Raw genomic sequence first — 13,287 nt, 5'->3', positions numbered from 1 at the left:
CTACATTGCTGAAATTTATATAAAAAATGGTTTTGTGAAACAGAATAGAAAAAGCTTTACTAAATTCTGAGTATAAGATGTCAAAATTATTATAACCATCCAGTTCCTATGTAACGACCTCAAAGTAGCTAAGAAAATTGGCCAGGCATGATCTACCTATGATAGATCCATGCTCTAATTGCTTTATGGCTCCGCATCTATCAAGATAACCTGGCATTACCTTTTTAACTATTGGCTCCATTATATTTTCTGGCACAGAAACCAAGCTGACAGAACTGCAATTACCCGCTTCACCCTTTGAACCAGAGTTGTGAATAGAGGATACATTTTTGCCGATTTAAAATAAATCTCCAGAATGAAACAGTACTGTGCTAAAGTTACACATCTGGATTGAACCCACATACGCATTAATTTGATTATATTTGACAAAAACTCAAACTCCAATCCATCATCATAATCATTATCTGATTTTTGCAATTGGATGGCCAATTTCCTCTTTCACTGTGGATAGGTAATTGCAGATGGTACCACACTTCAAATTCAACTAATGCCAGAGTACTTCATCACTTGCCTGATTTTCTTGTACATGAGCGACTTTCTTCCAATGGCTGAAAATTAAGTTTTGCACATTAGACTAAGTGCCGATAACATTGCTCTTTTCATGTTTTGCATTGCACAAATGTCACAAAGCTTTCATCAATTCATTACAAATCCATTAAATGTTGATCTTGACCTCTAGCCCAATGCTTTTCAACTATTTTAGAACAGTGGAACAGTTCAAAATGAGTAAGAAGTTGACAGAACACCAAATCTATTTCGTTCATTCACTTTAATAAAAAATTTTCTTCATGACTAGAAAAAAAAATTATACAAATTAAATACATCGTAACAATTTGTTTTAGTATGGCCATACGCATTATATTTTCTTTTTTATTTTAAAATGCATCGAAATATCAATAAGTACTCCTTTTTGGTGGAACATTTCGCGAAACACCGGTTGGAAAACATTGCCCTGAGCAATGTTTTCCAACCGGTGTTTCGCGAAAAAAAAACTGAGGCTAATAAGTCTCAGTTTTGTATTATTTCCAGTAAAAATAAAAAAAATAATAAAAATAACAATAAATATTGACGGATATCTTACCTTCAACAATATCCAAGATTTCCTATACAAGATCGAATTTCTCTATTTGGAAAAACCTTAACCGCTTTTTAGCAGAAAGACCACTACGGAAAGTTATTACGCTGGTCATGTCACTTGTCACCAATTTGAGAAACTCTAATCCGAATTTCGTCTATGATGCGAGGAAATTATTGCCTACTCTTCAAAGGCCCAGTAATGATTTCAGGAGGAGATGTGAACGTGTCCAGCAGTATCCGCCATTTGACCTTTTTTTGGCTTCATGATCTGAACTGTTTAAGCGTTTATCCAACTCTGGGCCTTAGCCTTAATATATCAACATCTATAGCTTCCGTGGCATTGAAAAAGTTAGGTTATCTCTTTCGTTCCAGAATTATTTTTTTCTGGACAACTGTTCCACTTGTATAGATTCCAAATGAGCACTCTCCTTTTAAAGCCATTACTTTCCAAAAGCAAGTTTATCAGTGGTCCGTTTCTCGCAAACTCACTCCACTCTCCATGTGACAATTTCTGAGGCATTTATCCTCCTGACATTTCCATATTCATTCTATTCCAATGCTGTTAGAATATATTTGGCATAAAACCACCGTCCACTGCCCTTTTTACTCCAACTCAAAGATGGAACATTATTTTCAACTTCGCAGAACCCTTCACCTCTTGTAAGTTTTCTAAAAATTGCAGACCACAAAAATTCTAGTTCAAATCTAACCACTTTATTCTGGCTCTTCGATCCTCAACCCATCCACGATTCTCAGATATAGTAATTCTCACAGTGACATGATTTTGCAAAAAGCGTTTTCGTTATTATGAAATTCCTGAGAGGAAATATTATCAATCGAATTTTTCACTTAAATTCTTCAGTGCTAATTATTTATATTATAAAATACTTTACTGCACTTTACAATTTGGTAATTCTAAGAGCCGGTTCCACTTATTCAGTGACTGAATAAATAGATACATACAAATAAATAGATAGATGCATGAGAGAGACATACATTGAGTGTTTTAAACACAAATTATCACGAAATTTAATTCAAAATAAGCTTCAGTAACCACAGATGTCGCCAGAGATCGAATGGGTAAGTACCTCCCATGAAAAATTATCCTTCGTATCCAGGTAATATTATTTAGATAATAAGTTTCCTAATTCAGTTTTATTAACCCTCCCTGATGACGCAGGTGAACCACCCCTTCGTAAAATTCCTGGAGACACCCATCTTTCTAACTTTAAATCATAGCTGTTAACACTAATGAAAAACAAAAAAAGGTTTTATCGCTCGAAGAGGAGGAGGAGGAGGAGGAGGAGGAGAATGAGATCTGTTGTCAACTCATTTTCTGTTTGATTTGCAGGTTGTTCGCAGTCAAACGGTGCGCCCGCTGTCAGAGAGGGATCTTCGCCAACGAACTCGTGATGAGGGCGCGGGAGTTAGTGTATCATCTCCACTGCTTCACGTGTGCCTGGTGTAATGCTGCTCTCACCCAGGGGGACTATTTCGGACTTAGAGACAACCTGGTGTACTGTCGGACACATTACGAACTTATGGTGCACGGAGACAGCTTTCTTGCAACCGACAGCACGGGGCACCCGGTTCCGCCGCACGGTAACGGTGCAGCAATTGTCGGTGGTGTTGCGGGAAATGGCAGCCTTGGAGAGCGAACTGTAGACAGCCACCCAACTCCGTACACCTTCCCAAGCGTAGGTACAGTACGGAAAGGTCGGCCGCGGAAAAGGAAGACAGCGGAAATGTCGATAGACGGAATGGCAACGCAAAACTTAGGTAAGTTCTTATCGTAATGTAAATATTAGTAGATGCATTTGTGCAGCAGGAAGGGCAGGTTTATCAATTAAAGCCTTCCATTTAATCATCAAAAAGATTAATTCGGCTTTTATTTGCCATTAACTTGCAGTTTTTTTTTTTTATTAAAGATCGGACACAGTTTAAACTTTCATCATACAGAGTTTATGTCAATTAAAATAAGTTATTAGTAGAATCAGAAAACAGTTTCTAGTAGAAATGTGACTGCCCTGTTTTAAAGTATTTCATTAAATTAAAGCTTCTTAAAAATATTAACGTTTCCTACTAGTTGTCTTCATTACCTTTACTGAGAGCGCAACCCTGCTTTCTTTGCAAACCTGTACCTTTTGGAAAGTACTAGTTAAAGAATACGGATACAAATTATATAAAATCATAATCACAATACATAATCATTTTAAACGGCAGGATAGATCCAGCAAGTCACTCTCACCAGATGCATTGATCTCTGTGCGCGATCAAACCATCTGGTGGGACTTTCCTCGTTATTTTCAAGATTTAAACTATTTAGAGCTCTTGTTTTTGGCTTGGCATTAACCAGAATGATATTCAGAGGCAGAGTACTCATTAATGCCATCTCATCTTTTAATTAGTTTTATATTTTGAAATGAATGAAGCAAGGGTTCTCGGTCTTTAACATGGGTTTTCGTCTAAGTTGTCTTATAAACGTACATCAACCTGAAACATGTGATTATTGATTTTGTTTAAGCACTGAATAAAGTTATTGATTTCTTTTCAACGGCTTTAGCAATGACTTCGTCCATTTTGCGACTTTGAAAAGTAATAAAAAAGAAACTTTGCCATGGTAAAATTATTCTGAAATCACAAATATTTGCAACCTTCATTTTAAAATTTTCTATTTCCCGTATGAGTTAGACGTTTGTGTACGTACAAATATATCGGTGATGCAAAGTTATAGGATGGCATCGTGGAAAACAGAAGTGTAGGATACAGACCTAAAACATCATGGATTACTAAGCGTGACGCATCACTAAAATTGGAATTATGACTGATCATTCCTAGTTTGTTTTTCATCTGAGCTCTTTTCATCGAAAATACAAAAAGAAAGAGTTAAAACAGATGCAGATTATACAAAAGTGCGATTTGAGTGGAGCGGTGGTGAAACTATGGCCAAGACTAGAAATTATCCCTGCAATAGAGTCGTAGCAATTTCAGATTTGTACAAAGAACTAGGCCAGCGGCGATTCTCATCTCACTCGACAGAAAGATGCTAACCTGTGCGGGATCAGTGCATCTGGTGGGACATGCCTCGTGTGGTATAATCGGAATTCACAGATTCAGTGATGCCGTTACTGAAATGGGTCCGAATTGTTAATGAACGATGCAAATCTTCCAATAAGAAATGCATTTCTGGTTACAGCTGACATGTGCATTGCCCTATGCTGGACCATTGAGAAACGAAGCCATTCATGTATGCGAACTGGTGACGGACATTTTGAACATCTCTCGTAACTTGATAATTCATCCCACTTCTACGTATATAATGTATTTGAAACCTATTTCGGTTCATTTTTAATTAGTAAACCATCTGAGGTAGAGCGTATCAAAATGTTTTTACATAATTTTGGCTTATCATGAAAACTTGGGTAGTTGTGGTGATGGTGGTTTATGGCGCATCAGCACCTTAGGTTATATTGTCCCATTGTATTATGCTTACAGAATGGAGGCAAATGGTGTATGTTTTACTGGGTGGAAAACCCGAAGAACTCACGGAGAAACCCGTAATCCTCCGCCTTAGATCGGCTCACTACAGTCTGAATTGAATAAACGCTCCAGCCTATGCCAGGACTCGAACTCAGACCTCTCCAGAGAAGTAGCGAGACCAACTCATCAGTTGAATCTCCAGGTTTATCAATACGCCGAACATCGATATTTTAACTATTCTTTAGAAAGCAAATCTATCCTACATGTCAGTCTCAACAAGTAGCACAGTGGTATCGTTACCGTCCTCCCCACACCGGGTGGAAAAGGCCCGGGTTCGAATCCCATCGACTACGCGAGGAACTTTAATGGGCTTTTTTTCACTCTGTGGCCGAGTTAGTCGGCCTCAGGCATAGATAGCAAAATTTTTTCCCCAGAAATTGAGGTTTTTCGCCTAGCAAAATAGACAAATCGACCATAGAACACACGCAATTAACAGGCATAAGTCACACAACACGGCAGATGAATTTAATTATTACGGTGGCCTAAAAATAATAGTTTAGTTTTATTCTACATTTCACAATTACGTCCTGAACCTGACTTTTTTCTATTATATGTAGGCCTCTTCTCACCTCGGAATTAGAGCTTTTCTCTGTGAGGTTATCTGTACATTTATCAATAAAAAAGAATGAATTACCCGAGAACGTGTCAGCAAGAGCTCTGCAAATAACCCAAATTAAATAGTAAACGCTAGATTTTTTCAGGGATATATTTGAAATGTATTATCGTGCTTGTAGATACGTAAAAAAAATCACAAGACATAGATGCAGGAGTTCCTTGAAAAAAAATTGAGCAACCCCGTTAGTTACACAACAGAATGCACCTAAAAGCTGACGGAAAGTGAAGGAAAAAAGTACGCTTGTTTTTGTTGTAAACCGGTTCAGTCCCAGTATCTTAAAAATTACTGTACTCAGTACCACTTGGCCAATAGCATTTGAGTTTCATATTTCACTTTGGCGTGTTTCCAAAAACAGTATGCAAAGGAAACTGCATATTAAAATTTTCTAAGCATGTAATCATTGTAATTATGAAAGTTTTCATTTGAACCAAAGCCAGATCATGTGATATACCAACTTTCTTAGAAATATGTATCACTTTTCTCTCAAAAGATTGAAATATACCTTTAAAGTCTAACCTTTCTTATTGTAGGCTAACAAATCTTTTAGACTGGTGTTATATTCGAAAGACAAATTGACAGAACAGTTATGATTATAAAGTAATATCTGCTAGTGAAATAAAGCCTAGGAACAGTTCTCCGAATGCTCACATTTAACCATTAAGTTTCACTGTTATCTAACCAACAAAGCAATATTTTCTGAAAACATTTTTTCTCAGTATGTTCTCTTAAATTATTTTTAAGCACAAGATTTTCTTATGGAAAGCTTGCAACTGCTTGCTGTCCAATAGGAACTTATGTCTTTCTTCACAAGAGGTTGGAGCCTTTCATAAAGAAAGGAGCTGCTTGTAATTAAAATAATTAACAGTAATTAGAGGTATAGAACTCTTGTTTTTGCATCGGCCGTCAGCCCACAGTGTGCTACTTCTTACGATACTCCAGTTCATACGGTTTTTGTTGTGTATTAATTATTCCTCTACCTGAGGTCAGTTAATTATAGCCCAGAATGAAAATACTTTTAAGAATTCATACACCCTCCAACGGGATTTGAACTCGCACTTCTACAAATGAGTGGAGAAACCACTATATATTTTGACAGAAGACATGGTTGGTTGTTGTTGGGTTTTAGGAGCATCGGCGACTAAGGCCATGTTGCACCGTAAATTGTGTGTGTTCTGAGGTCAATTTTCTGTTTGCTGGATGAACAACTCGAGTTTCCAGAAAAAAAAAAGGCATGCTACTGAGACCGACTGATTTGTAGTCGGTCTCAGGCGAGGTAGTGTGGAAAGACCCATAAAAATTCTTCCCTTCATCGACGGGATTCAAACTCTGGTTCGTTCCATCCAGTGTGAGGAGGACATCAGTCCTACCAGTGTTACCGATGAGGGATACAAAAGACATGATTTCCGAATTATCAATGCAAAAGTATGAGTTATGTGTATATCTTTTGGAACTGTGACCAGCATTCCATTCCTGAATAGGTTATTATAAAAATGAAAATACAAGACTTTTGCCAAAAGATTTCGAATCTTTTGGTAAAAAAAATTGCTTCCAGTCCGATTAATTTCAGTTTTTCAAATACATGAAAGTTAGAAGGCGACAGTTTCGAGTTTCCACAAACATTTTAGCGGAATCAGTGAAAAGTAACTGGTGTAAAAACTGGCTGCGTATTGTTTTGTAACAAAGTGACACGTCTGATAAAATGATGTCTCTTATACAGCATTTAATGGTACGTCGCAGATCTCATTGCTACAACAGTTTTGCTGCTCCAATGCCATTGACATTCTATTGTATACTTTAGGACAATTAGAGTATTCTCGTTCCATCGATATCCCACAGAATACCTAAGAACCGATTAGAAGTGACACATCCCAATACACAGAATCAAAGCGTAACTACTGAGCAACCACTTCCTGCCCACTGAAGATAGAATTCAGTACAAATCCAGAAACTTAGCCAGCGAGTAATTTTTGGAGCCTATATTTGGCTTTAAACGGTAAACCAAAATTTTAATGCTACATGGATTCAACGTATTTCTTCACATAAAATTAGTAATCAATAAATATCAGACACAATTCGGCGTAAAGTCTGTTCTGAATCAAAATCACAAGTTTTATAAGTGTATCCAAATCTCATTACCGAAGTAATTACTGCTTCGGGTTATTTTCTGAGTAAATTAAGTTCTGTTTGAAGAACAAATAGATGGCACAGATAGTTTTATTTAAAAAGAACACCACAAATTAGTTTGTTCAACGTTGTAAGACCCATTCGCTTTCAAAGAACTGTTTTATGACTTTCTGTTGGAGGGTTGGCATATACTGTACATTATTTCGGAGTATAATGGCTGGGTAATTTAAATATTTATTAATAAAGTATGATGAAGGATGGATGGTTAAATGTTTCGCATGTACTTACTAATAAGAAAGATATTATTTTTGGATATATTACAGCTTAATTTTGATGAATTACTCGTAACAGAATCAAGAAATAGAAGTTTGGGAAGGGTCATCGAAATTTATAAACTCGGCTTATAAATTTCGATCACCATAACGAACTTGTTGTCAATGGCAAATTTGTCCATCTTACAACAATTCTATTTGGATAAAACGAGTCCTTCTCTGTCTTCCAACATTTTCTTATGGCAGGGACGCGTTTGTTTACATGAAACCATCTGTGATTGTTATGGCTTTAGATTAGCGCTAAAAAGCTAATCCAATTCATATAGGGACAGTGAATTGGTGCGTTTAAAAAAAGCATGCATTCTAAAGATTGTTGTTCTGTTTGCGAGTTGAAAAATTCCGCGGTAAAGCTGACCATATTACATAAGTCCATTTGACGAAATGATCAGTAAAATATAGTTAGGGAAGAACGTTACGTGGTTGCTTTCTATTAAGATTAATGACTATAATTAATAACTACTCTTATACCACGTGAAGTTAATAATATAGTTTATTAAGCTTATAGCCTAAACCACTATACATCTAAGGTGACGTTTCAGGCATTTTACCGATACCCATCATCAGACATGCTGCTATCGCACTCCTGCGTGCAGTTGCTACCAAAACCTGATGCGCGTACTTTGGAAGCATTGGCAAGTAGGAGTCTAATAGCAGCATGGTCTGATGATGGATATCGGTAAGATGCCTGAAACGTCACCTTAGATGTATAGTGGTTTGGGCTATAAGCTTAATAAACTATATTATTAATTTCACGTGGTATAAGAGTGGTTATTAATTATAGTAATTGATCTCAATAAAGTTTTTTATTTTTTATATTTAAATCGATCTGAAAGTGTGCATTTCTCCCTGAAACGGAACTATGGTATATGGAAGGGAGTTTCATCTGTCATTGGAGAAATCAGAACTTGGACCTTTCAAACGAGTGGCGAATTACAAACCCATGTACCCTAGGAAGGACCAGTTACTTGTGAAAGAGGGGTGTAAATATGGTTATTACTCTAATACACAACAGTACAAAAATGGTGCTAAAATTCGGTTAAAAAGTAGTACTAAAAATTAAATAAGCACTCTTTCGAAATATCAACGCTTCCTGCATTCACAACTAATGATGACTAGAGAGTATATAGTTATCATTCTCACCCTTTCCTACCTTTCCGCCCTTGTGGGTAGCACAGTTGGTATGATTGTCGTCCTCCTCACACCGGGTGGAAAAGACCTAAGTTGGAATCCTGTCAATGATGGGAGGAATTTTTATGGGCCTTTTCACCACGTGGCTGATTTAGTCTGTCTCAGGCAAGAGCAGCATGGTTTTTCCTCCAGGTAGCTCTGGTTTTTCGTCCAGTAAACAGAAAATCGACCTCAGAACACATGCAATTTACAAAGATATACACGGAACAAGATGGCCTTAGTAACCGATGCTCCTAAAACCCAATAACAGTCCTACCTTTCCTAGTTCTCTCAATACATCGCACTACATGCTCTTGATCCTTTTGGGGAAATTTTAATAAGTAGAGTAAGTGGTGGTGAATTGGATTAAGCTAAGCTTTTCGTTCATTTTGTTTAAAACAAACGAAAATCCGAGATATGATGTGTGACTATTAAATAAGCAGACAGCGCGCTCAGCCACTACACTCCAAGCTCCACCTGTGAAACAAAGGCACAGCAGTTAACGTTGAACCGTTCTCTAGTTTTCTGCCGTCACGTTCCAACATGCTCATTCGCTTTGCAACGAGACAGGTTTTCATTACATTCTGTTTTTGCAGTTGGCCAAAAAAATTGAACAACGAATAAACATCATTTTTTTTTAACAAAACTAAATAAAACGCCAACCGAGAGTTGAGTTGTTACGTCAAGTTTATGGGAAAGATACTACGTCAATAGCTCAAATGTTTGAATGGCATAAAAGATTGGTAGATGAAAGAGAATGTGGGAGACGATGAACAACAGGCCGTCCGGTATCCATTAAAATTGATGAAAATGTGGACCGCGTATGGACATTGATTAGAAGTGATTGTCGTTTAAGCATTAGAATGGTTGCATCAGAACTCAATATGGACAAAGAAATAGTTAGACAAATTTTAACTGAAAATTTAGGCATGAGAAAAGTGCGTGCCAAGACGGTGCCAAAAATTTTGAATGAAGACCAAAGAATAAGAAGACGCCAAGTTTGTGAAGATGTTTTGAAAAAAAAAATTCAATATCCGGACTGAGTCTCTGTAATCACTTGCAATGAAAGTTTGGTTGTTCTAGTACTACCTAGAAATTAAAATACAGTCAATACAATGGAAGACAAAACTGTTGTTATCCCCACGGTTTCTTCGATGTTAAAGGAATTATGGCTGAACACATCCAACCAAATCAGACTGTCAATAAAACATACTACATTGAAGTTCTGACAAGGCTGCTTGAAAAACTTCGAAGTAGGAGACCTGAATTGAGGAAGGATGGTTGGATGCTCCAACCATCAGACATTCAGAAAAAACAACTGAAATGTTAAAAGGGCTTAAGAAGGTGACTTTCAGAAATATTTCTGTGGAACAGTGTGTGCAAGCCCAAGGCAAATTGTTTTCAAGGGGATAACCTGTAAGGTAAGAAATATTTCATTATATTTGTTTTATTGAAAGAGTCGTTATTCAATAGCCACACTCGTATGGCGTACTATTATATAATTCAAATGATAATTTGTTGCATATTTGGAAACGCATTTCTTCCATTATAAAAAATGCGATGAATCAAGAAGTTCGTTTCTTCTTTAACATTTTTGCTCATCTCTAAGATATAGCTAGTATGTCACAGATCTTATTATTTTTGCAATTATATAGTGAAATTAAATTTGTTTTGCTTGAAAGGTTTGGCTATTTTTTCTATAGTCCATTGCTGTTTATTTGAGAGGGAAATGAATAACCAGTGGCATCTAGCATTTTGCCACTATGTTCTGAAATTACAGAGAGAGATCGCATGCCCTGTAAGTATTCTTGTTCAACAGTGTCTTGAAATGTTCTGCCAAAGCACTAAAAACGAATTACTCTATGGAGGGCTTTTCTCAGCCTTGGGTAAATTCTGTTTGTTTGTTTGTTTTTTTCATAAACGCAATAAAAGTCTAGCTACACCACAATACGTTAGTACATTTGTGTCTATAAACTGTGCGTATTCTAGGTTTTCGGATGAAGACTCCGAATTTCTCGGTAGGAAAAACCATGCACTTCCATTCAAAAGAAACCAACTTTGCCCCAAGAAGTTCTTACCGAACTGATGTGAGATAAGAGAGACCACGATCAGTTTTAAGAACTTGAAGTTTCTCGCCTGCTCTATTTGTTATGGCTGTTAAGAAACGTATGAGCAATGCACCAACATATCGAGAATTGTTGACCGAAAGGATTTTACTTTCATTTGGGAGTTGCGTGCTGCAGGTTATAATATTTTTTCAACAGCAAAGCAAAATTTTTTGTTTCCTCAGACTTCTTGATTGCTGTACTACGGATAAAAAGGTCTATTATATTACTACTGCTTTAAAACCTATTGACCTTATTCCTGTTTTAATATTTAGCAAGTTAAATTGATTCAGAAATGGAGTCTTGGAAAATTTTTAACATTTCAAACGGGAATATTTATAATTCCATTATAAAGGAAGCCACGCTTTTAATTTTTTTTTCAATTTGAGAGAAACTTCGAAGGATTTAGAAACACGTCGGTCATTTTCAACCAGAGAGAGAAAAAGTAATTCTGCGCTGAATTAATAATCCGCTAACAATCGCCACTCGATGTTGACAGAATGGAATATGGACGAAAATTCGTTTCGCAAATCAATTATACTAGTACAGTATAGTACAAGCAGATGATAACCTAATGGAGAATCTTCTAAGCCTGAAAACAGTTGTTTTAATCTGTTGTCTTTGAAAGTAAGGCTTTCAAAGACAACATTTAAACAGACAAGTGACGATTATTAGGTCTGCTTAAGCAGATTCGGTAAAGAAAAGCATATGTCACGCGCAGTGTTTAAAGAGGGGAATTAAAGAGGAACATTCCCATCCACTATGCGCCAAGGATAACCAAAAAAAAAAAAAAAAAAACATGGTGTTTATGACTTCAAATTAGGCTGATTTCATCTCGCAATATCTCTTCTGAATCGGCTTATAGACCTCTATTATTCAATTCCTTTTAACTGCAGTTTGAACTAATGAATATAAGTTTCATCAGCGGCTAAAATTCTTTTCCCGGGAAGCATCGTGATCTCTCTCTCTCTCTCTCTCTCTCTCTCTCTCTCTCTCTCTCATTGCAGACGGGAGATGATGCTAAAATAATTTAATCAGTTTTGAAACTCGATCTTATATAGCTTACACCTTGATCGCATGTGTGACATGCAACGTTAAATTTGTTTCTGTTTGCATGCTAAATTCGGCCTTATTTCCATTATGTATTTCCATGTTGTCTGCCGTGACAAATAAACCCTTTTCCAAAAGTGCAGTATGTGATGTCAGATATATTAAAATATATCTCACTACCTTCAACCTAATTCTGTTTCTGATTGTAAAGTACGCGATACACACCTGATACTCGTACTTTTGTTAATTATAAAAGCTGTTCGCATAGCTAAGAAAGCGCAGTATAACCTGTCAATACAAAAGAACTCAAGGATAAATCACCACTTTCACAGTAAAAATAGCAACTTATTGATCTCAGCCAATGCGCATTCAAACAAATGTCCATTGACTTAAAAAAAAAAAAAAAACATTGCTGATATGCATGCTGCCCCAATTTTTTTTACACTGGATTCTTATTACTGCATTAAAATGGAGAATCCCAACGTTCATTTCAACCTTTTTCTCCGAATTAAACTTAGATTGATCGTTCGTATCAAAATTTTCTTTCCCAACTAACCTGACCATGATGCACTTCCGTCTTGCCAATACGATTCATAAACTGAATTTCGATCCGTAAATGTTTGCAACTGATAAACAGATTTAAGAAATAAAGTTTGGGTGAATAAAATTATATCAATTGAGAAATGCGTTCTAGTGATGTCATAGCTTTGTAACCGATAAATTCAAGAATTCACCTTGAAGATCGCTTTATGATTAGGGCAGTCGTTTTATTTTTAAATAAACTAATGAAGTGTTCTGAAAAATACCTTCATACACCAATAATTAGATGTGTTTTCTAATATGGACTGGCAGAGTCTGATGTCTGTACTCTTCCCAGTCGCTCATGCAATAAACACCACAGTATTTTTGTCTTGATAAGCTATTTCATTTCAATGAACATTTCCTCGACATTCTTCTATTAAAGAAACTTCTTTCTCTTCAAGACCAAGCTAATGGATTTACAGTGTTTACTCTTTAGCATAAAAACATTTATTTGCACAATGAGGAGATTATTTTTCTTTATGGTGCTCCCCCACCCTATTCTGTCTCACGTTTTTTCTGGATCTGTACCTTGAAAATTATAATTTTCTTCACCAGTATATACTAATACTATAAGTTAGACAAGATAAAATTAAGAAATTTAATAAATTCTCACTCCGCAGTCAGTAACATTACT

At 36.3% G+C, this 13,287-nt stretch overlaps 1 protein-coding gene across 2 annotated transcripts in view; it reads left to right on the top strand.

The window, feature by feature from the left end:
• LOC150089406 (LIM/homeobox protein Lhx9-like) overlaps nt 1-13,287 on the top strand; it is a 127,361-nt gene that overhangs the window by 89,150 nt on the left and 24,924 nt on the right. For both annotated transcript variants that reach the window (XM_090368573.1, XM_090368572.1), the window contains exon 2: nt 2,489-2,916. In XM_090368573.1, the coding sequence (XP_090224699.1) occupies nt 2,489-2,916 (428 nt within the window). The remainder of the gene's footprint in view (nt 1-2,488; nt 2,917-13,287) is intronic.

The sequence above is a fragment of the Mastigoproctus giganteus genome, chromosome 2 (assembly GCF_048544385.1).
Source record: "Mastigoproctus giganteus isolate SK-2022 chromosome 2, ASM4854438v1, whole genome shotgun sequence".
NCBI classification, from domain to species: domain Eukaryota; kingdom Metazoa; phylum Arthropoda; class Arachnida; order Uropygi; family Thelyphonidae; genus Mastigoproctus; species Mastigoproctus giganteus.
The sequence above is the reverse complement of the archived record's forward strand: the minus strand, read 5'-3'. Positions and strand labels throughout refer to the sequence as shown.